The sequence below is a fragment of the Apodemus sylvaticus genome, chromosome 14 (genome assembly GCF_947179515.1).
Source record: "Apodemus sylvaticus chromosome 14, mApoSyl1.1, whole genome shotgun sequence".
NCBI classification, from domain to species: Eukaryota; Metazoa; Chordata; class Mammalia; order Rodentia; family Muridae; genus Apodemus; species Apodemus sylvaticus.
Genome location: NC_067485.1, coordinates 43,361,738 through 43,386,021, shown reverse-complemented (window position 1 = coordinate 43,386,021; position 24,284 = coordinate 43,361,738). Strand labels below are relative to the sequence as shown.

The following is a 24,284-nucleotide window of genomic DNA, read 5'->3' as shown; positions in this document are numbered from 1 at the left end:
GTGTGATCTGAAAGGAGGAAAACTCACCTGAAAAAAATGTCTGTAAGATCAGGCTGTAGGCAAGGCCATAGGGCATTTTCTTAATTAGTGATTGATAGGGGAGGGGCCAACCTATTGTAGGTCGTGCCTCCCCTAGACAGGTAGTCCTGGGTTCTATCTATAAAAGGGCAGGCTGAACAAGCCAGTAAGCAGCAGTATCCTTCTCGTCGTCTGTATCAATTCCTGACTCCAGGTTCCTGCCCTGTTTGAGTTCCTGTCCTGACTTCCTTTGATGGTGCACTCCCCAACTTGCCTTTAGGCGTGGTGAATCATCGCAGGAATAGAAATCCTAATTAGGAACAACTCTGTAGGCTCAAGGAAGCTCATCGGGCTGGAGTCCCCAGCGTCCTTCAACTCACGACTTTGGTACAAAGTCGAGCCTTCTGGTGACTTCGCCTACCACCGGGATCTCCTACATGTGGCAGGGCTTTGACCGTGGTGATTATTGAAAATTGCTCTGGCCAACCTCCATCGCTCCCAAGAACGACGCTCCCTAGGAGCTTCGACTGCAGAACCAACTGCCCGCTAAACTCACGGCCCTTCCCACCAGTAGGTGCGGACCTTGGCTTGCTGCGTCCTGGGCTACTGGACTCTTTAGCTCTTTAGCTCTACCCATATTAATCCCGCCAGGAGAGAGAGAGAGAGAGAGAGAGAGAGAGAGAGAGAGAGAGAGAGAGAGAGAGACAGAGACAGAGAAAGTAAAGATCGTTACCCAAATTCTTTGCTCAAATTAAGCAAACGTTATTTTCTGTCAGACAGGGCTATCTCCCTAAAGCAGGGATTGAAAAAATATCATTGAACATAGGACTAGGTAGAGTTTATAATCCAAAAATAAAAAAATAAAAAAAAAATCCCTGCAAGACTAAGGGATTTTCAAGAGTTGGGGGATTTCCAAAGAAACATGGTTATGTACAAACTTGGCTGAACATTTTAAAATTATTTGGTAGAATGCCTTACTTTATCAGGGTATATTCAGGGGCTGAGTCAAACTCCATAGGATGAAACAGATTAAAGTATGATCAACTTGATTTTTGCAGCAAACAGAAATGAAGTTGTCTGACCTTGTAACGAAATGTCTTCCATCTTTAAGACTGAGTCAGGCTGGTCCATCACCCACTGTCCCTGGGTGGATTCTGTCTCCACTTATCGACGGTGTCACTTAGGTTGAGGCTGTAAGATTGTTAGAATCATTTGCTATAAATTGTTTTCCCCGTTTTTGTGTGTGAACAATAAAGTGTGCGTTTGAAAAATATACCTGACTGCTCATCTGCAATGTGTAAGTCATAAAATACAGGCATGGCTGTTCACCTCTTCCCAGTTTTTCTCTTGCTCAAATAAATCTGTATCTTTATTATACTTGCTTTTAAAAATTAAGATTGAGTTTGGCGGTGGTGGCGCACGCCTGTAATCCCAGCACTCTGGGAGGCAGAGGCAGGCGGATTTCTGAGTTCGATGCTAGTCTGGTCTACCAAGTGAGTTCCAGGACAGCCAGGGCTACACAGAGAAACCCTGTCTAGATAAATCCAAACCTCCCCCACCCCCGAAAAAAAATTGATCAATTTATCAGTCAAGTTGTGATTGTGCACATTTGTGGAGCCACCATGGTGTTTTAATGTTATGCTTGTATTATGCTATTTGAGATAATCTGTCTACATAGCTGAGGCTGGTCTTAAACTAACTCTTATCCTTCTGCCTCTGTTTCTAGAGTGTTGAGATTACAGACATGCACCTGGCTTCTAAAAATCTTTTATTTTTCAATGTAAATCTTATCCTGGCCGCCACCTGTGCCTGTTAGCCCTGTGCTACTGGCTTCTCAGGCCCATTTTGCTTTTTCTCTACCCAGGATTTTTGTGTCTGACTTCTCTGAGAATGTGTTCTGAAAAGGTATTCTCTGCCCTTGATTTAGATACTCAGTTTTCAGTGCGTAACCAAAACAAGTTAGTTCCTCCAAAGCAGCCTTTCTTCTGACTCCAGTCAGGCCTTCACTTCCTAAACGGTCTCCACCACCAAGTCCTGGAAAATCAGTATGTATGAATCTGTAGCCCCAGAGCCTAGGAAAGCGTACGATGAACAAAAGGACGTGACTCTTCCCAGGTGTGATGAAGGGGAATGTTTATTGTAGATAAGAGGTAGACATAGCCAGAGGTAGACACGTCTGGGAGAGTCCTTACTGGTCGTGACCCTGAATCACGTGGGAGATAGGAAGGGAGAGAGGGGAACCAATTACAGCAGCTAGGAGGCCAAAGGTACAAAAGGCATATAGGCTGAAAGGTCTGGATTTTACAGGGAAGAGCCTCTGGGAGAAGGGCAACCCAGTCCCTGGGCTGGAGAGTTCAGGGTGAAGGGCAGGGTGTATCAGCCATAGTCTGTAACAAGTAGGGACTGGGGGATACTGGGAGATGTTAAAGAGATGCTCAGCTGCTTGTCCTGGGTTTGAAACTTAACAGTATACAGAAGGTATTTAATTTTGAAAGAACTATGGAAGGAGACAGAAGATATATATCACAAAATACTACTAAAGAGTTTTGTCTGGTGGGGTGGTGGTGGCACATGCCTGTAATCTCAGCATTCTGGGAGGCAGAGACCAGAGGATTTCTGAGTTCGAGGCCAGCCTGGTCTACAGAGTGAGTTCCAGGACAGCCAAGGCTACACAGAGAAACTCTGTCTCGGAAAAAAAAAAAAAAAAAAAAAAGAGTTTTGTCAGTAGCCTGAAAAACTCTCTTGGTTTTCTCCTTTTCTTTTCTTTTCTTTTCTCTTCTCTTCTCTTCTCTTCTCTTCTCTTCTCTTCTTTTCTTTTCTTCTCTTTCTCTCTCTTATTTTCTTCAGTTTTTCCAAGAGAACAGGGATTTTCTGTGTGATAGCCCTAGACTGTCTGGAACTCACTCTTATAGATCAGGCTGGTCTCAAATTCAAACTCACAGAGATCTGCCTGTCTCTGCCTATCTCTCAAGTGCTGGAATTACAGGCTTGCTGGTGTTTGCTAGTATATCCTAAATGATACATAATAAGTGGGTTTCACTGTGGCTTTTTTTTTTTTTTACATTATAGAATGTATTTTGATCATGACATCACCCCAACTCCTGTCCCCACCCCCACGCCTTCCTTCTTCCCAATCAGACCCCTTCTACGTTCCTCAAGTGTGTTTGTGTCGGTGTGTTCCAGTTTCACCAAGGATGCTTGTAGGAGCACGACTAAGGGATACTTAAAGCAGGATAGGCATCTCTCCAATGGCTTTGGAACTCACAACTCCCACACAACCATAATTGCCTATAGATCCTCAGGGCGGGGTGGAGCCCTATGAGCCCCTCCCACCTCCTTAACGGGACCAATCAAATGAAAGCGATCACAGCAGTTGAGAGTTCAAAAGTGCAATCAAAAGCTTCATCCTGCCTGGAAGACAGCAGGCCACGCAACCCCTTCTTTTCTTCTCCCTCTTCTGAGACATTCCCTGAATCTTGGACCGGGTGAAAACAGATTTCCGCTTTTTGGTGGAGCATTCAGTCCTTTCTTCTCAGCACTGTGGCCAGTTCTAAATCTCCGCAGTTACTACTTGTCGCTTCAGAGAGCTCGTCTCTCTGACTGTACTAATTTATGATTGTAAATGCAGACAATTGTTAGAAGGCAATTTAACCAGCATATCCATTAAAACAACAACAACAACAATAAACCAAGGACAACTGCTCTCTCACTGAGGCCTATGACCTTCCAAGTCTGGAGAAGTTTAAACTACCGGAAGTGAATTCTCTTCTCCGGAGTAGGGCTCAAATTCAGCGGACTATCCCCATAACGGAACTGCCACCACTACAGCAGTAGGCATGCCTTGCCCGGCAGCTTGGGAGGGCAGATGCCATCTCCTAACTGTACGGTTGTTGAGCAGTCCCCTCACCACCTCCACAAACACTGATCTGCGCAGAACCATCGTCCTATGCAGCAAGACGGAAGAGTCTAGCTCGGGTTTAGCTTTATTTCTCCACGTCTAGTCGCCAGGGTATGTGATGTCTTCAGAAATGGGGACCTACCTTCTAGTTTGCGTGGGCAACCCGGGGCAATGGCAAGGACCCGTGTTGCTTCTAAGGCCTCAGGGGCCTCTCTGGCCAACAATCCATAGAGAAGCAGCCCATCCCCCCCTCTTTGGGTTTCCAGAGGCTACCACGAGCATCTTTAGCCATTCACAAATCTGTCAGGACGATCTTTCTTTCTTTCTATTTTTTTTTATTTTGCATTACGTTTAATCGCTGTGTGTAGATGTGTGTGAAGGTCAGAGGACAACAGATTTGGTTGTCTCTTTCCACTGTGTGAGTCCCGCACTAGGGTCTCACTAGGAAGCCTTGGTTGGCCTGGAATTTGTTATATAGAATAAACTGGCCTTGAGCTCACAGTGACACACTTTCCTTTGCCTCCCAGTGCTGAGATGTAAGGCCTGCATCACTCTATCCACAATTGTGGCTTTCTTACTAATACAAAATGAACTTGCATTTCAATTCATCCAATATCTAGTGAGCAAATGTATAAGTTATCACAACTACTTAGAAGGAGAACTAATGTGCACACACAGATGTACGTGCAAACACACACACACACACACACACACACATATGCCAAGACATAAGTGGGAAGGTAGAGAAGAGAAAATGTCTGGTATGCTGTATCAATGCAGCACCTGTCTGTCAATAAGATGCTAATTGGTCAATAAGCTTAAGCAGGAAATAGAGGGCGGGGCTTGTGGTTGGGAGAGGATTCCTGGGACAGGAGATCGATCGGCCTGGAACCGTGGAGGTCAGAAGTATGGGAGCAAAGCAGAGATAATCAGCCACAGGGCAGAACTTAGAAAGTCCCTAGGGTGTGGGGGTGGCACGTGAAGCAGAGGCTGGCAAATCTGAGCCCGAGACCAGCCTGATCTGTGTATGTGTGAGTTCCAGGGCAGACATGGCTACTTAGCAAAACCCGGTTTCAAAACAAAACAACAACAAAAAAATCAAGTAAACAAAATGAAAACAAACTTGAAAGATGTGCGAAGTTGTTTTTTTTCTAGGTGCCATTGTACATCAATTAAATTTCACGGCATGGTCCACAATAACTGATGATTCTACCTAATACTAACAGCATACACCTCTTGGCAGGAGATTAAACAATATTTTTATTAGTTTGTTTTTGTGATTTATCACTTATCCTTTTCAGATATGTATTATAAGGTTTTTTTTTGAAAGGTGGAAAATATATTTTGCTTTGTTTTGTTCTTTAAGACTCAGAATCCAGCAACCCAGCAATCCAGCAATAGCAGCAAGGGGAGTGGCAGAGGGGCAGCAGCCCCCACACGCCCTCTCCAGAGCTTCCGGAATTGAACCGTCTGCAGCTGGCGAAAACGTGCTCCCCCCATAGAGCGTGAGGCATTCATCGTCAATGGCTGTGGGTAAACTGAGGCAGCCCTATATCCCACACCTGGGATAAAAATTTGAACATACATATAACTGGGTTTTTAAAGAAACCAAAACTCTTCCTACCCAAGGTTCTCACTGTGGAGCAAACATCAGGTCAGTGTCAAGAAGAGAAGAGCCAGTATTAACCGGTGATTAGGATAAACTATGGTATAAAGTGAGCTGAGAGTGACTCACAGTGCAAAGGTCAGAGTGCAGGGGTCAGGCCCGAGTTCAAAGAATGTGTACACCGAACAAGGCTTGGGATACAAAACCACCCCAGAGGTGATTGATTTAAGGCTGAGGAGGTGGGTGGGGAAACTGAGGAACTGAATGCTGATTACATCCTAGAGAAAGGATCGTATGTCGTGAGCAGTATGACATAAAAAGCCTGATTTCTTTATCTCAACAAATCAGTGTTGAGAACTTCAGTCGTTGCTGTCATATTTTGGGGGCACGGTGCAAAAGAAGCACCCGAGGATTCATGGGTAAAAGCCAAATAAATGAAAGTTTGTCTGGTCAACTCATTACTCTTCATTGTAACTTGAGTGGAATTCCCTTCCACCATCTGTGCTCCTTTCCGCTGATGTTGTTAAGGTGCAACTATTTTGAGCATTGTTAAAAGTGGCAGGGCACAGGTCCAGGTGGCTCAGCAGTTACCGGGTGACTGCTGTTCAAGGTCAGCTTCAGCAGACTAGAGTTCAGCTTCTAACGCCCGTATCAGTCAGTTCACAGCTGCCCGGGAGTCCAGTTCCAGAGCGTCTCTGACGCACTTCTAACCCCTTGGAGGGGACAGAGCAGCGTGGCTGCTGCCCCTGGGACAAGGCCCTGCTGTGAGCCTCTGAGTGTGGATGGCTGCTCTGGGTGTAGGGCCTGCTTGTATGATAATGTACACATTTCATATTCCTTCAAGGAATGTCCTGTCTGTTAACATTAATGACTTCATGATAATCAGACCGGCATGAGTCTGGGAGATAAAGGTATGGCTGTGTCTCAGCAAAATGGCAAACCCTGGGTCCTTCAGGACAGCCCTTAAGGCTGTGGAAAAGAACTCTAAAAACATGAGTTCAAAAATATATAATTTCTCAACTATGAAAAATATAAGGATGCAATATGAATTATACAAAGGCAGGTAGATTCCCAAGTTCAAGGTTAGCCTACGACAGAGCAAGGTTCCCAGGTGTGGTTAGAATTGGTAATTTCAGGGCAAGGTCCCACCCAACTAACTTATTATTTATGTTTAACAAAGACAGATCTCTGAATTCTTTTGCAATGTTAAGAAAAAATGTATGCTTGCTGTCACCTAATAATCAAAGGCCTGGGATCAAGGGATGCTGATTCATAAGATAATCAAAAGGAAACCCGGAGTAAATGACTGGATTAATAAGTAAAATGAAAGACTGGACCGATGTTCTGCAGGAGATGAGCTATCTTGAGAATTTTTTCGATTAAAAGAGAGAACTGCTTGTAGAACTAACACACACACACACACACACACACACACACGCGCGCGCATGCACAGGACATGGACAGAGATCTCCTAGACTAACAAGTGAACACAAGTCTTCAGCTTGGATCTGTGATTTGACTTCCAGTCTCTCTTTTCTACGCTCCCAGACACCCTGCTCTCAGAAACCCTCTCCACGCTGAGGCTGGTCCTTGGCAACTCTGGGTACACACATATACGCACACAAAGAAACTTTGTTTATACATATACACACATAGCTAGTCTTTTTGAAAATGGTGGGACAGATTCTATTCGAGTGACTGTGGTGGAGAAAGAGACTACAATAGACAGCTGAACTCAACTCTCTGTCTCCAGGTTTAGCAAGGGCTCAAGGTTGAGGCTTACAGACAGTGGCTGGGCGAGGTTGGGAGAGGAGCATCAGAGGGAGGACCCTCACTAACTGGTATGGCATGATTTGCCAGGATTCTTACTAAAACTGGGCTATGCAGACCATGCTTGAGTGCTCCACTCAGAGTGCCCAAGGAAGCCTCACTGAAGTGTGGTCGGTGAGGAAATCCTTGTGGGCGCTGTGCTCTGGGAATATCTTCTCACCACCAACCCATTCTGAAGGACAATGAAGAACCAGAGGATCAAGGTGACGTGACCCACGGTTGTGATGATTCTCGATTTTGGTGTGGGGAGGCAAAGCTGAGATGTAGTATCCTGTAGCCCAGGTTGGCCTAAGCTTACTGTAATGTAGGATGGACTTGATCCTCTGATCTTGTTTCAGCACCAAGATTCTAGTGTTACATGTCCCCTTACAAAATAAAAAATGACATTTTTGTTTTATTTTAATTTATGCCTTTTCAAGACTCAGTTTCTCTGTGTAGCCCTGAGTGCCCAGGAACTCACTCTATAGAACAATTTGGCTTTTAACTCAAAGATCTGCCTGCCTCTGGGATTTAAGGCATGCACTACCACTGCCCAGAGACATTTTGATGTTTTAACACCAGGATACTGAGTCAGGTTAGTGAGAATCTGTCCCTAGAGCCTAGTTACTTCAGGCAACAAGGTCATTGATTTGGTTCTGCCAGTGTAGTTGAGGTCCAAACCCTAGCAAAGGAGTTCGTGTCTGGAGGCTGACTGCTTCTGTCAATGTCATCCTGATTTTACCTCACACGAGATTTAGCAGTTTTAAATTTGTTGTGCATACACTTCTGCTTCATCTAGACTCGTTTTTGAGTTCAGCATTTTCTGTCTCCTTTTCCATTCTGACTCTAGTGTGACTTCTAGTGACCACAACTGACAAGGAAATGTTAATCATACTTAACGACTCTAATATTCGAAATGTTAGGTTCTGCCTAATGCATTTCTATAGGTTATTGACTCAAAGATTCCAAAAATTCAGACTAGTCAGGCATGGGGGCACACACTTTTTATCCACTGCTCAGGAGGCAGAGGCAGCCCCACTTCTGTGAGTTCCTGGTCAGATTGAGCTAGCACTGTTGAATGCTAGCAACAACAGTGAGACTTTGTTTCAAAAACCAAATTCAACCAACCAACCAAACTCCAGACTAGAAAATAGATTTTTAGTTTCCAATAGGAGGAGGAATGTCTTTTGGAGTTAAGGTGTGCATGTTTCTTATTGGTGTGACAGAACACCAGGACAAAAAAGTGGTTTAGAAGAGGAGGAAACCAGAGGCATGATGAATACATTTCTCGGATAGGGAAGCTGAGAGTGATTCGTTCGAATGGCGAGCCTGCTCTCTCCTTATTCAGTCTAGAGCCCCACATCCTCAGTTAGGGAAGGTCCTCCCACCCCAGCAGCCTAATCCAGACAGTCTCTCACAGACATTCCTAGGAGCTTGCCTTTTCATAATTTCAGATCCTGCTGGGTAGGTAATCATTATCAACCTTGGGAAGAATTTGAGGCAAGGGTCTGTATGTATAGTTTAAGCCCAGTTTGAACTGGAGGCTTCTTGATAACTGAGGATGACATTGAACTGTGACCGGCTGGGTTACCGCCCAGGTGATGGAATTACAGGGTTGTCCCACCACATCCAGCTACCAGCATTTTAACGTCATTGTAAGACTTGCTAAATGATTGTCTATCTACCGTTTTTCTCATAAATTTAAGTTTGTAACGTAATGGTTTTTAAATATTGTGGGAGCTGGTATTGAATGTGAGGTTTGTGAACGTCCCAAATGGTTTACTCTCCTTATTAACACGAGTTTATTTCCCACACGTTCATTCTAGCATTCCATTCTCCAGATATTTGCTCAGGAACCAAGATGTCACAAATAGGTGTTTGTGTATTCCAGTACTCCAGTGAAATGCTAATCAAAGTTTCAGTAGAAGGCTTCGAATGACTGCTTAATGGTTTACATGCAGCCTTTGGGGTGGTTATGAAGTACTTTGTACTGTGTGTCCAACAGGCTTCTAACCAAGACTCAAAAGCATGATTTTGGAAGAGAAAAAATTCTGACTGCCTCTGTGGTTTCCCTGCTGGAATAGCACATGTAAGCCATCACATCTAGGTTGTTTCTAAACATTTTAATTTTAGTTTTTCTTTAAAAATTTTTATTTTTAAATTTTTTTTTAAATAGGTGCCATTTAAACTTTCCTTTGTAAGCTAGCTCTTTATTCCAATTGTTAGAAATAAGTAATTAAGAACAAGTTAGGTAACTCAAACAAAACTTGAGATATTTCTCATATTCTTCAGATCTGTATACCAAATTTAGAACTTAGAGAAATTTGCTTAAGCTCCAGTTCTCCCTTTCCAGGAAATTGAAACGTTTTCTGCTTTTTTGGTTTCTTGCTTTTTCTTTCTTTCTTTCTTTTGTTCCCCACTCCACAGTAGCCAATCACTACAAAAAACACCTTGGAAGACACCACACTTCTCTGTTCTGAAGAACGAATAAGATAGACAGAGGGACCATATTGCTGTTTTTCATTTCATTTCTTTCAGTGAAATAAAATAAAATACTCTATTTTTGTTTGAGATAATCTCTATTTTCTAATCATCTTTTAAAAATTGTTCCGTAGTGATTTTCTGGGTGTTGACTTTTTCCCCTTATAAATTAACCAAAGTGAGACTATAAAATGATAGCTATGTAAGGAGAAAGGAAAGCACATCATTACTAGGTAGCATTGGTGGTTCAGTGGTAGAATTCTCGCCTGCCACGCGGGAGGCCCGGGTTCGATTCCCGGCCAATGCACACATACAGTTTTTATTGAAAAATTCTTTTATGAAGCTACCAAAATGAGACAAAGCAAGCAAGCAAACACACACACACACAAAAAAAAAAAAACCAAAAGAAAAACAAACGAACCAACTTTAAAAAAAAAAAAAAAAGAAGAAGAAAAAGAAATTAAAAAGTATTTGGATGCAAAACTTGAGGAATTTGGAAGTTCAAAGCTTTTGCAAGATTAGTATTAAAAGTTCTGACATTGAGTGTGCCTTTTGTCCTCTAATCCGAAACAATTTTTACTCAACTCCTGAGCTCCAACTTCAGCTGACCGGTTTTCAGCAGGAAAAACTCTAAGTCGGTGAATTCGGGTAAAGATGTCAAGTTACTTTTCATATGGTATTAAACAATCAATAAATAATTAGGGATAAACTGAACGTCTTTGTCTTTAATAAAGATTTAAAAACAACGTTGTCAGCAGGTGAGCAGAGTGGCGCAGCGGAAGCGTGCTGGGCCCATAACCCAGAGGTCGATGGATCGAAACCATCCTCTGCTAGCTAGAATTTTTGGCCAGGTTTCAAGGAAAACTTTCGATTGGGAAGATCAGAGTTAGCTAATAGACTTGAATTACGAAGTAAAATTTTGTAATAACTACTTATTGTATTCAGTAAAGTCTCCTGAGAGAGTCTGTCATTCAGGTTACTACATTTGCGATCATTTTGACCTGACCTCTGTCCTTAGGACGCTCACATCAGCCAGCTGTTGTGCTACACTTCCTGTCTCTAGCCGTCACTTGCAGTGTTTAATATGATGGCGAGTAGTCTAGATCTGCTCTTACAGAAATAGTGTTTGAAAAGTATTTAGACAATTACTTCTCATGGGAATATATCCTGTGCAGGTATTTGCTCTTGTAGTCGTGGCCGAGTGGTTAAGGCGATGGACTTGAAATCCATTGGGGTTTCCCCGCGCAGGTTCGAATCCTGCCGACTACGGGTAAGAGTTTTCTTGACCAGTCCCTATCATCAGTGTAAACATTGAGACCCTCAGTTTTCTTTGTTTGAGAGCAGCATTTTATTTCCATTTTCTTCTTTTCAGTCTAGCAAAATGTAAGGTCATGCCCGTCTGACATTGAAAAATATTTCTTGTCTGAACTTCAAAATCCTCGCCTGCACTCAAGGTACAAGCATCACATCGCATAACTACTCCTGAGTGTATTTAATGCTTTGAGATAAATATTTCAAATAAACTTCGTTTGACCTAACTTTAGATTGTTTCGGAAGACTAATTTTTGAGTCAAACTAGCAGACAAATTTTAAAACTGTTTTTGGCCAAATTTAATTTAAAAACAATACTATCGCTCTTTAAAATACCCGGACTTTCTCCCGGGTACAGAGATTGCTGTCGTAAAATAAAAGTCATAAAATAAAATGAACTATTAGTATTATATAAACAAACGGCCCAACCTCAGGATAGCATCCTCAGGAAGTGACTTGCGGACTTGCGGACAAAGAAGACAGTTAAATAGGTAAAGCAATTTATTTTATATCCTAAATTCTTCGGTTTTTACACTTACCTCCTTTTTTCTTGCGTTTGCCACATGCCTAGGTATACTAAGAGATTTCTAGGTGTTGACACTTTTTTTTGTAAATTCTGGTGTAGCGAATGTTGATATCACACAGTTCTCTTTTTGCAACGATTTTCTAGCGCTGCAGCCACGCCACAAATCCAGATCGCACAAACGCGGACCGGGCTTCAGACTCTTGACCTAACGTCTAACCAAGTCGCTCAGCAACGTGGGCCCCATGGTGTAATGGTTAGCACTCTGGACTTTGAATCCAGCGATCCGAGTTCAAATCTCGGTGGGACCTCATGTCAATTTTGGTGCATCTCCCTCAGAATTTGTCTGTGTATCTCTGGCAAGTTCAGAACAAGTTAGATAGCAACCTCAGTTAAAAGACATCAGAACGATTTCTTAGCTCATCTTAAATCTCCCAAGCTGTAGAATCACGTGCTTTATGTCTATACTTACCCCTATCTTTCACTTAAAGTCTTACCAAGAACCATTTTTGTTGGAAACTGCAGTTTCTAATCTGGCAAAGTTTTGTGCAGACGGGAGAATTAGGGATGTGTCTTGTTTATCCTGAAACTGAATTCCTTGGTAAAGGACTACTTATTGTTTGAACGTCAGTAGATTTTATACGTGAATTTGGTTCTTACAAGATACAATACGTGATATTTCTTGTACTTTCTGTCTGAGGTAAGCCAAAATCTAATGTACAAATTAAGATTAAAGTACATGTAAACATACTTCAGGTAGTTTCATAAGGACAGTGATAGCCAGCGTGTGGGCCCCATGGTGTAATGGTTAGCACTCTGGACTTTGAATCCAGCGATCCGAGTTCAAATCTCGGTGGGACCTTCACTCATTTTGCGTTTTTACTAGTTATTGGATCATCTTTCCATACATTTCTTCCAGTGGGTGGATCCCCATACTCACTTCTTGTCCTTGCTAAGTATTATGTGTAGTCAGAAAGTTAGCTGTTCAAGTGTCGATGTTTTCTTTTTTCTCAGCAATCTTTTCTTTGGAATCTCTTCAAAATATATTTTCGAATGCAAAAAGAAATGTTAGCAATAAGCTAAGATTAGTTATCAGGAGATATTCAGTGACTGTATAAGAATAATATGGTCTAGTGGGTTTTCTGTTATATTCTAAAATGTGTTCTGTCCACCCTATCTTTCTCCTTCCCCTGCCTCCACACCTCAAGTCTCCTTAATCACCCATAGCTCACCTTCAGGATGTATGCACCTAGCTGTGAGTGCTTCCATTTTTAAATTTTCAGTTTTTCCTTTTCCTTGAAGCTACTCAAAGTAAAATTGGCTTGGTAGCATGGACTCTGTCTTGGAAAAGTTTGGTGTACAGTGGTACAGTGTGTTCATCTTAGGGCTTCTCTTGTTAGCGACACCATGTAAACACCTATTCTCATGAGTTGACATCATTTAGAAGATTAACTGTCTATTGAAAGTGCATGCCAGACGTTCAGTAAGCATCTAGCTTAAGGCACTCAGGATATAACGTGGCTCGCACTTGGACTTCAAGCCTCAGCAGATCTGTCTCTTTTTGGTGTCCTGGCTTTTCATTTTCGCCCAGGCTAGGACTCTACGAAGCATGCATAGACACACCCTCAGACTTACACTTTCTCTCCTCAAATCCGAGCTCCTTGGGTGAAGGAAGCCCTGGCAACACCACAATCTTTTCTTATTCTTTTAATTTATTCTTATTAAAACACACACACTTCCCCCCTGCCTCCTCCCACCCCCTTTTAGCCATTGCATTGGGTACAGAAGAGAAAAAGAAACATATTCTCTGGTGTCCAGAGACAGGCTTGGGTGTTAGGATCTAGCCTGAGACTCAGAGTTGGATTCAAAGGTTTGTCTTCTGCTGCTGTGCAACCTCATAGCACACTGGTGTTTTTTTTTTTTTTTTATTTCAATGAAATGAGGTGGAAACTCGATCAAACAACAACTGAACATTTCACATTTTGACTGGTACGAGGATTCAACAGTCTGTGGATATCTCCTGATAACTAATAATGAGAGCTCATGGGTTTTACAGCCTTTCTTTCCACTGTTACCGTCCACACCAAGTCTACTCTCAGACACAAACACCATTTGTATTTTATCTTTTCTTTTTGTGACCAAACAATGTTCTTTCTTGGTGTATCAGTTATACATTTTACTGATTAGGTATCTGAACAGTTTGCTACCTGGTAGCATCCTGGTTTTATTCTATGAAACCTCTTTCTTCTTTCTTCCTCCAAATCATGCAGACCACGTGCAAATGTTGCAAAGCTCTTTCCTACACCTTCTTGCTGAGTCTTCGAGGGTTTCTTCTAATCGTGTGTTCTTCTTATTTGCAGAGCAACAAACCCAATTCATCCTTGATGATCTTTGCTTGGTTTGGTGTAGAAATAGACAACAATAAGGAATGTATCAACTAGAAATACCAAATGACCAGTTTTGTCACATTTTCCTCTATAAACTAAACAAAACAAAGTGCTCTCAGATATTCCAGCAATTCTGCGTCTCAAAGCCCACGGTCTGTTAGGAACCAATGATAATTTAACTTATCCCACCTGGGCACCTTGGAGTCTAGGATTCTATCACATGGCAGGCGTTTATTTACATTGGAAGCATACTTGGAAGCAAAGTAAGTTTTATCGTAACTCCAATATAATAGAATTAATATGCATGGCCATAAAAATGACAAAATCCATCTGAATTTAAAACCAGAGTCATCATAAATGGTTTTCCTTATTCATTTCTCCTGCTGTGGCTTTATTCAGATCCACTTCTTCCCAGCAGTTTGTTTATTTCTCTTTTTCTCTGATCGAACTAAGGGCATTTGTAGACAGCAAAGGCTTTGGTTTCATTAATGACAGATACAATAAAGTGATGGGACCGTATATTTAAACCGTCTAATTAAAAAGCCAAATTAAACTAATGTAATTCTCCTTAAAAAAAAAAAAAAAAAAAAAAAAAAAAAAAAAAAGGCCCTAAACTCTAATTTCACCCAACCCGACTCATTACCAAGGTACACAACATAATACCTGTCCCAAAGCTGCAGTATGTGTGACGAGGTGGCCGAGTGGTTAAGGCGATGGACTGCTAATCCATTGTGCTCTGCACGCGTGGGTTCGAATCCCATCCTCGTCGTCTAGCTCACCGAATGCCTCTGTGGGCTTGCAATTTTGGCGGCGGGCGGTAAAGAACACACCTGCGTCTTTTAAACTTTCTCTTCCAACACCTTTCGCCATGGTATTCATTTCCGTGGAGCTTGTGATAGATTTCCTCCCTCTTTCTTCTCGGGAACTTAATCTCCCTTTGTCTTCCTGTACCCCTTGATTTACCCAATTTCAGGCCGGTTTATAGGTACGAGGTTGTCTTACCTTACAGTCCCCGCCCCACCCCACCCCCATTCCTACCCCATTTTGCCTTTCACTGTTTCCTGACTTTGCCTTTTCGTAGTGGTTTCTCTCCCCTCCTGTTTCTAGGCATGGCGTTCCTTCTGCTGTTCGCTGGCAAAAAACTAGGCAATAGTCTCTTGCCTTGAATTTCCTCCGACAGAAAGCGTTGCTGTATTTTAATTGGAGATCGTCTCAGGCATTCCGGTCTCTATTTCTCCTTTCCATATTCTTACACTTATATCTTAATTTTAGCACATCAGAAACCCAGAAACACACCACTTACCCGCAGCAAAATATTATGCACCCATAATAGAAGCACAGGATTGGTGGGGATCACTAGCGAAGATGGTCTCTGAAACATTTTCTTCTCTTTGTCGTTTGTCTCTTTTCTAGATAAGGACATTGAAGTGGGGTTGTTTTAGATCCATCACTTAAAGTGCTGACATCTCTCCAACAAGTTCCAAGTTTCCAGGTTCCCAGGGGATTTCAAAGCCTCACAAGAACTGGAGATGGAGTAGGAACGTGTTTTTGAGTTTTATGCACGGTGTATATGGCTCGAAGACAGCTTTTTTCCGATTGGCCTTGTAAATGAATCCGTAGAGGTGACTATTCAGATACAGTGGGTGCTGTGCTCTGTCCCGGATGCTTGATATCTGGGACAGCTGAACAGTCACATCCTGGTCTGCCCTGCACTTCTTCTCTTTATCTTTAAAGTTTTGTGTGTGTGTGTGTGTGTGTGTGTGTGTGTGTGTGTGTGTAAGGATTTAAGAGACTGGAACTTTCTCTAGTATAATATATAGACACTGTCACTCTTATAGTTATACCTGAGTGAGGCTTTTAATTGTATCTAAGTGTGTTAGAAAATAGGGAAGTGGATGTGAGAACAATTTTGCCTTTCTGAGTCTTTCATCTTGAGAAAAGCTAGGCACAGTGGTGTCTGCCTGTAATCCTAGCACTGGGTTGGCATTAGGAGGTGGATTAGAAGTTCAAGAGTATTCTTGGCTACCTAGGGAATTCTAGGCCAACCCAGTCTAAATAAAGAGGGAAAGAGGAAGAGGAAGGGAGGGATGAATTTCACTTGTGGAAGGAATGTAAATAAGATATGTTTTCCCAGAAGATCATTGACAATTTACATCAGAAACTCAAAGCCTGGTCTGGTGGCTAACACTCATCATTACAACATTTGGGAGGCTGAGGCAGGAGGATCACCTTGAGTTTCTTGCCCGCCTTGGCATTGTATATCCTTTTGAATGTAGAAATTACGTTGCTCATTTTAGTTTATTTTATTCAGAAGATTTCACTCTTTAGACTAAAGGGGACTTCATTCAGAAGCAAGTGATAATACAGGTCAAAAATACGCCATTGAGTGTGACGGCGGGCCACGTGAAGGAAAGGGTGTGAAGGGCCTGCGTCTGTAAGTTTTCTGTAAAGGACACAGGGAAAGTGGCGTGGGACTAGAGGAGGATCTAGCGAATGTGTATCATCGACAGCAATACAACTATGTCCAAGACTCCAGTGCCTCAGATCCGTGGGAATAAGAAAGCCTTCCCTGACTGAGCTCTGGGGACCGGAAAAGACTTCTCCTGGTCAAGATTGCCCTTTAGCTAACTGCATGCAGAAATTATTAACCACAGCTTCCTCCAGGTTTTTACAGCCTAACACTGCTCCCCTAACAAAAGAAGATTAAACTGCAGGCCTTTTTTTTTTTTTTTCTTTTCTTCAGTGATCTCCAGCAAATCCATTCATTTCCTGGCCGTTCTTCATGCATCTCATCAGAGTGCACAACCCATGCTATCCCAGCTTTTCTGTCTGCACGTCTATCATTTCTTCTCCCCACAGTGGATCCAGTGAGGGCAGTCTGTAAGATGTGCAGGTCATTGCAATGTGCATATATTACTGGCTGTAGGAATGTTTAATGCAGCACTGCTTATAACTGTAACCATTAGTAACGTAAATAAGAGCTTGGTCACATTCATTATGGTGAATAAAAGACTATTAGACCATAAAAATGTATAAGACAGAAAGGTACCAAGTGTGTGTTGTATGTATGAAAGTATGTGTAGATAAACCACAATGAAAAGGCTGATGAAGCTAGTAAATAAATATTTACATTTTCCTATTTATCTTTAAAAAACATCGAAATATTGTCTTTTAGTCCTCTATTTCTCCCAAGTAAATGAAACTACAGCAATGTTAAACAAATGGTAAACTGAAAAAGATTGCTACAGTTGTGTCTTGGGAAGAGTGTATTCAAATATTTAACCCACCTGCCCTTGATCTGGTTTAGTGGTGGATAAATGGAAAGTGTTACATGCAAGACAGCTGACTCATCTGTTTTAAATTCAAGACCAACTTGCTTAGCATGAGCAAGGCCCAGAATCTGGGGTCTGGCCCCTGGGCCAAGGGAAAAAACTGGTCAAAATTGCTGGTTATGGATAAAGAGTTGGTGGCTCTCTGGCGCCCTCACGTGGCTGGGCTGATGCACTGTTTGGCTATGGGAACTGTGAGAGCGATGCCCAGGGCCCACAAAAGCCCGGCAGCGGGGTTTGCATTTTGGAAGCTATGGGTGAGCTTATTAGATGTTCATGCAGCGGTTTCTAACTTTCTTGCGTAAACAGCAAGGCACGTGGTTGAAGGATCCTAGAGTCTGGGATCCGGGGCCTGTTGGGGATAAGCAGGTGCTCCTTCACCGCGTGACCCGTTCTCTGCCTAACCTTTTACTGAGCATTTCACTTGATCTAATTATTTTAGTCTTAGTAATCAAACAACGACTATCAAAAACATACCCTCAGTTAGGCAGAAATGGAATTTAGTGGTTTATTACAACGAAGGAGGCAAAATGTGGTGGTGAATCACTTGATTCAGTAGCTATTCCTGGCTCGCTCAGTCATTTTTATCTAGCTGAAACAATAATGTAAGACTATAGTTGTATGTGGGAAAGAAGTGATCCTCATGTGGAGTTGGGGTGGGCTGGGATCGGATGGGTCTGTGTGTAGGACAGTTAGCTGTGGGTTAGTGCTACTGTTCTACATTGGTAACTATCACTGACGATGGCTTGTCCGCCTGTCCGTTCACTGACGATGCCTTCTTCCCTTCCCCATTCTCCTCTCCCTCCCCCATCCTGTTTCCTTCCCTCCTACCTTTCTTTTTACTGCCTTCCCTTCTTCCTCCCTCTTTCTTTTTCTTTCTTCCCTTCTCCATCTCCATTCACCTTCCATGTATCTCTAAGAACTCCAGGGCCTGTGTGTGTTTCTGAACTCCTTCCTTAAAGCAACAAGCCTCACATATTTATCAAAGGGTGTTTGTTAATACTGTATTTTCTGAATTTGGGACAAATTTCTAGCATCTAGTGACCACTGAATACTCAGGGTGTCCGAGATTGTTCTACTTTTTCAGTTTTCCTCTGTGGTGCTTCCTGGGTGGGACAGAAAGAGACGAAAAGGGGGAACACTTTGGTTCAGGATCAGAATCCAATCTCTGCTGGGCATGATGCGGCAGGCCTGAGTGCACGGTACAGACGGGGGCCAACCTGTACTACTTAAAACCCTATCTCAAAATGCAACAAAAATGCAGGGGTGGGGATTATTCAAAACGGAGGCCCAGAGGCCCACAGTCTAAACCTGGGAGAATCTGGCAGTTCAGGATACCCGAAGGCCTCATTTCAATTTTTTCTTGTCTTTCTGGAACTCAATTCTTCGCAGTGTTTCTCAACCTGGGGGTCGCGATCCCCGGAGTGGGACTCACATATCAAATATCTTGCATATCAAGATATTAACATTAAGATTAAAACTGTCGGAAAGTTAGAGTTATGAAGTAGCAAGGAAATAGTTTTATAGTTGGGGATCACCACAATATGAAGAATTATATTAAAGGGTCTCAATAGTAGGAAGGTTGAGAACCACTGCTTTAAGGTGTTCGAAAATTGTTTCCCCTTTCCTTTTGACCGAAGCAAGCAAGAATTTAGGAAAACCCGGAAAATGAGGGAGTCTTCTTTTATTTTTCGACCTGACGGTACAATTTAACTTAAATGATCAGGAGGGAGAAAAAAAAAAAAAAGCTGGCTAACCACGAAGGGATTCGAACCCTCAATCTTCTGATCCGAAGTCAGACGCCTTATCCGTTAGGCCACGTGGTCATGTAGACAGTGCTTGGCTAAAACATTTAGGAAGTGAAAGGAAATGTCTGCACATTAGAAAAGGCAATGCAGTCCAAAAGAGATCCTATAGATTCTTTGAGGCCACTTGGTCAGATTTATCAAAAACTGGGTCTGAGTTATTTCGGTATTCTAATTCGTGGCTACGCAAGTAGTTTGCATATACGGAGAACTGCGTCCCTGTTAATGCTCATCATCCACGAACTCATTACATGCAGACCCTCTGGGGTGACAAAGCCACCCTCCCCCCCCCCCCCCCCCCCCCCCCCCGTTCTCCTACTTTGGTTGACTCTTATAACTTGATGCCACAGCACTTTTCAAGGTACATACTGTTCAAAAAGGAAACAGTACTTTTTTGGGGGACCTGTCTTGACAGGTCCAAGGTCATTAATTGCTATTTGTAAATTACTTTTCATTAAGAAGTGAAAAGACCCAAAGTTAGGAATACAAACAATTTTGACTATTATCATTTTCACACCCAATTTATGAAAAAGGTATTATAATAATTTTAGAGAAGAAGCATTCATAGAATTCATGATGCTTTCATGATTACTATAGAGCAATTACTGGAATTTAGAAAGGGGGCCTTTTACACAGACTTTCTTTCCTGTCAGTAGAATAACATCTGGAAAATAGGAAAAATGAAACAGAAACGTGAATTCTTTACACGTTTACAGAATTTGTTCCGGAACTCCACAATCATCTTGGTTCACTCAGACACATTCTTTGGTTCTTCAGAAGTTGACTTTGGAATGTAAGAGGCCCTGAGACCTTAGCACAACTGACTCTGTAACTGAAATGCCATTCGGGCTCTAATAGGTCGCACCAGCTGTCAGAACTGAAAGAAAAAATCAACCCGGCCAAGTTCATAGTTCTGGGAGAGCCCCTAAATGCACCAACATCCTTGTTTTCTGGCTTCTGTAGCTCTGCTTCTGGCTAACTGTTCTTGATAACTGAAGTATGTCAACCTAGCACATGCTTTTTGTGCTTAAAAGTTCACCCTGAGAAAGGCTTAGCACTGTACTGTGCTCCAGAACGCAGTGCAGTCATCGGTCAGCTAAGAAAGACTTTCTCTTCTCTGATGAACACCGCACAACAGAATGATGCTCTCTTCCTTCCTGGAGTTGGCGATTTCTTGAAAAGCAGCTCAGACGCTCAGATGGCATGGATTCAGATGGCGTGGCTGGTTTAACCACCATGGGAAATTGGTTGCACAGCTGGTGAGGTTGCTGATTGGCTTCTTAGTCTTCGAGACTTAATTCTCCTGTTGCAAGGAAAAAAAAAAGTGTTAACTAAATGGACTCAGCCGGTTGTGTTTATGTAATGCATATGTTTGAAATAATAATAATGATGATAATAGAGGTCATGAATCTCATAAGGATCGAGGCAGGTTTGGGAGGAGTTGGAGGGGGAGGAGGGAGCAGGAAAAGATATAACTACATTTTAATAAAAAAAAAATGCAGAACCAGCAAACAAACAGCCATCCCCATAGTTGTTGTGGAGTGGGATGGAGGAACATTTGGGAGGTGGAAGTGTGTGTGTGTGTTTAAGATCTGTTTGGCTAAGTCTGTGTATGAAATATTAATGTAGAGATGGTCACTCCTGCATAGTTTAATATAGATAGCTCCAAACATACACATTGGAACAATCCCGTCGAGCCTATATCAGGTATCTTGTGTTCTACTGTCTCACGCCATTCCAGTGGTTGAGGAGATGACCTGAGCGCAACCCCTTCTCTCCTCAGAAGCGCCTCCCTCACCTTCTTTCTCTCACACGGAGGTTTGGTGGTTAGAAGTGTTTAGGTCTCATGTGTACCTCCGTTTGTTTCTTTTGCCTGGAATGCTTTTCTTGGCTGTCTAGCAATCAAAACTTACTCAAGTTTCTTGGGAAAATCCACCCTTTGCCTAGTCTATAAATGTGTGATGGCTAAAGAAACTATTTTACGCTAGGCAGCCATCGAGCTGTTTGTCTCTGACTCCAGTCCTTGGAAGAGAAGTCTCAGTAACTCTGACTCAATGATCCCCTCCAAAACTGAAGAGCCCTGTGAGACTGTGACTACATGACTAACTTTATATTTTGCTTGCACAGATACCCAAAGATGGCTTTGAGTTGTCCTAACCAGTTAGCTTGGCAAAACAGAACAGTTTTTGCTTGCTTGTATAGATACATTAAAGGTCTCATTGTTTTCCCTTTTGAAACTCTTTTCCCATAGTCCTTCTTTATGGCAATCTCAAATTTAGCTCAGAGACTGTATGTATAATTACATTTTGTAATTATAATCGGATTGACTCTACGGTCTTTTCCCAGTGGCTACACACCCTGCAACTCCAGGGCAAGGCTATGGGGGCTGACCTTCTCTATTTAACGTTCAGTTCTGTGACATGAGTTCTGTGGACAAGTTCCATGGTGTTGACCCTTGGCCATACTCTAAGAAGGACAATCTGGGAATGCTCACATAGCTTCTGGCTTCTGGGTAGTCATTTCACTCTACATCCCTGAAGCAGGGAGTCTCTATTGCTGGTAGCATCTTTATGACCAGTAAGCATGGGTCCCTGGGCAGCCAGTTCCCTGCAGCTACTTGGACTTCAATGGCCTTTACTAGACTGGCATAGCTGATACATACTCCCGTGGCTCGCAGCTGGAGAGAAGTCTGTCAGTCACGATGGAGGAGAGGACAAGAAAGCCTTCTGCAGTCCTCACCTTTGTGGCAGCCTTTTCCTGTACTGTAATCTTTCCTGTAATCCTAACTGCACATGCATGTAGACACTGAACTAGTGGGTGGTTATGGGGCTGAGATCAACATTTTATTTTTGCAGCTCACAAAGTAGTTCTTAAAAAACAAGAGAAAGGAAGAAAGAAAGAAAGAAAGAGAAGAGAAAACGAAAGAGAAGAAAAAAAGAAAAAAGTCTATTAGGTGTTTCTGTCAATCGTTTTCAAGGTCTGATCTTGACCAGCCCTCTCTGAGAAGAAAGTCTTCCATCCTCCGCCTAACAGGAGAGAGGCCTTTGAACTTCTGTTTTCTGATCCAGTGAAGAACTATTTTAAAAAGACACAGTAAGCCTTGTTGGTAGAGGCAGGAGGGCAGGAGGATCATTTCAAGGTCGTTCAAAGCAAAGCAACCCAAAATACCTGCATTGATTCTAGGCTACTTAATGTGCTTTTTCTGTGTTTTAACTTCTAGGACATAATCTGACAGATACAATTTAAATACAGGAATCTTTCCTGAGAGAGAAATAAAAAAAGATGACGAGTACAAGGCTTGAAAAATAAGCGTAGAGAATAGCGATAGCTTAGCAAAAAGATTTATCTTTGTGAAAGTGGAGAGTAACACGGCTGAGGTCGGTAGCAGAAGTGGTTTTCTCAGACTTCAATTGAAGATCCCCACACCCTCCATTAACTGCACGGTTTTCTCAAAACACTACTTATTGCTGTCACGATGAAGACTAGTAATTGCAAAGAATATCTACAGGGACTGTTCAATGTATTTCTAGTCTCTCACCACACCCTTGAAAACTAAGGCTTTATGAATTATGTATGGAAGAAACTGAACTCTGCTCCTCCGTTCTTGCTTTTGTATTTGCCTTCGTTTAGTGATTTTAGGTTTTATCGGGCAAAGATAATAAGTCAAAATAAATCTGACTTATTGTCAAGAGAACACATTAGTTACCACTTGAGCGTCCATGAAAAAGCTTCAGTTCCGTCTTGACTTTGTAACTACAGAACGAACTAAATAAAGTACTTAGAAGGGAGGAAAAAAAATTACAGTTAGCAGAGGATGGTTTCGATCCATCGACCTCTGGGTTATGGGCCCAGCACGCTTCCGCTGCGCCACTCTGCTACTTGTCTCAAGGACCTACTTAATATTACACTTAACTGTATTTGCAGTTGGTGTTTTTTTTTCTTCTTCTTCTTCTTCTTTTTTTTTTAAAAAGGCCTACAAGAAAACACCTCTGTCTACCCAAAGAGTGCTACTTGTTGAGAATAATATCGCTATTGAATCAAAGAGAAAGCCAAAATTCGGACTAGAGCAGCAAACATTAACATACTCGTAAACAATCCTACAAAAAAACAATATAGCACGTCTATTGCTAAGTCTCAGTGACCAACCACGCATTTACCTGCGCGCAGACTTTGGGATCGGGTTTGTCCTGAAGTCGAAATAAGTGGAAGAAATGGTGCTGTTTTCTCGTGTTTAGTCCTTTAGAGCAGGAAATAAAAACATGGCGAGACCTCACATGAAACCCACATCAACATTTGTGATAGCCTGGCTCACCAAAGAGCTGCTGTCTTTCTAAATATGTCGCAAGGGACAAATGTGCATTGTTAAAGAAATTCTTTAGTCTGAACTAGTTAAAATGGCCGGAAAGTCCCGTTTGGGGACAAAGGACCCAGCACAGGAGAGAACAACGAACGTTGGTGACGTCATTAGGCATAAGCTATGTCAGGGGCGGGGCGAGTGCGCACGGGTTTCAGTCTTCAATTAGGTCCGAACACCCTGCATATAAGGAATGAGCCTGTGCCCTCCACCCTGTTGAGGTTTGTTTCTACAGCTTCAGCTATGTCTGGTCGCGGCAAAGGCGGTAAGGGTCTGGGCAAAGGCGGCGCCAAGCGCCATCGCAAGGTTCTGCGCGATAACATCCAGGGCATCACCAAGCCCGCCATCCGCCGCCTGGCCCGGCGCGGGGGAGTGAAGCGCATCTCCGGCCTCATCTACGAGGAGACCCGCGGCGTGCTGAAGGTGTTCCTGGAGAACGTGATCCGCGACGCCGTCACCTACACGGAGCACGCCAAGCGCAAGACCGTCACCGCCATGGACGTGGTCTACGCGCTCAAGCGCCAGGGCCGCACCCTCTACGGCTTCGGCGGTTAAGCGACTTCTGCGTCTGACCTCAGAAAAACCAAAGGCCCTTTTCAGGGCCGCCCACCTTTTCATATTAAAAGAGCGGGCATGTATCTACCTTCGAGATTGGTTGCACGGTTAGTAGTGTTTTAAGAACCACTATGATCGATCAACTACAGTATTTACAATGTAGGTTGGCTATTCTGTTTACTCGGGAAACGTGCATTTCTAAGTAGGA

General features: G+C 42.7%; 1 protein-coding gene and 8 non-coding genes across 9 annotated transcripts; 7 read left to right on the top strand and 2 right to left on the bottom strand.

Moving 5' to 3' along the window:
• Window positions 1–10,048: 10,048 nt before the first annotated feature.
• On the top strand, window positions 10,049–10,119 carry Trnag-gcc (transfer RNA glycine (anticodon GCC)). The gene has a single exon. It is a non-coding gene; the product is annotated as a tRNA-Gly (tRNA).
• Window positions 10,120–10,573: 454 nt separating this feature from the next.
• Trnam-cau (transfer RNA methionine (anticodon CAU)) lies at window positions 10,574–10,645 on the top strand. The gene has a single exon. It is a non-coding gene; the product is annotated as a tRNA-Met (tRNA).
• Window positions 10,646–10,999: 354 nt separating this feature from the next.
• On the top strand, window positions 11,000–11,081 carry Trnas-uga (transfer RNA serine (anticodon UGA)). The gene has a single exon. It is a non-coding gene; the product is annotated as a tRNA-Ser (tRNA).
• An 804-nt stretch (window positions 11,082–11,885) lies between these two features.
• On the top strand, window positions 11,886–11,957 carry Trnaq-uug (transfer RNA glutamine (anticodon UUG)). Its single transcript has one exon. It is a non-coding gene; the product is annotated as a tRNA-Gln (tRNA).
• Window positions 11,958–12,436: 479 nt separating this feature from the next.
• Trnaq-uug (transfer RNA glutamine (anticodon UUG)) lies at window positions 12,437–12,508 on the top strand. The gene has a single exon. It is a non-coding gene; the product is annotated as a tRNA-Gln (tRNA).
• Window positions 12,509–14,720: 2,212 nt separating this feature from the next.
• On the top strand, window positions 14,721–14,802 carry Trnas-gcu (transfer RNA serine (anticodon GCU)). The gene has a single exon. It is a non-coding gene; the product is annotated as a tRNA-Ser (tRNA).
• Window positions 14,803–19,115: 4,313 nt separating this feature from the next.
• Window positions 19,116–19,188, bottom strand: Trnar-ucg (transfer RNA arginine (anticodon UCG)). Its single transcript has one exon. It is a non-coding gene; the product is annotated as a tRNA-Arg (tRNA).
• Window positions 19,189–22,972: 3,784 nt separating this feature from the next.
• On the bottom strand, window positions 22,973–23,044 carry Trnam-cau (transfer RNA methionine (anticodon CAU)). The gene has a single exon. It is a non-coding gene; the product is annotated as a tRNA-Met (tRNA).
• A 684-nt stretch (window positions 23,045–23,728) lies between these two features.
• Window positions 23,729–24,170, top strand: LOC127664466 (histone H4). Its single transcript, XM_052156444.1, has one exon. The coding sequence runs from the start codon at window positions 23,765–23,767 to the stop codon at window positions 24,074–24,076; it is 312 nt and encodes a 103-aa protein (XP_052012404.1). The 5' UTR covers window positions 23,729–23,764; the 3' UTR covers window positions 24,077–24,170.
• Window positions 24,171–24,284: the final 114 nt, after the last annotated feature.

What these genes read in the sequence shown, in the direction of transcription:
- LOC127664466 (XM_052156444.1), top strand. Translation starts at nt 23,765, where the DNA reads ATGTCTGGTCGCGGCAAAGGCGGTAAGGGTCTGGGCAAAGGCGGCGCC.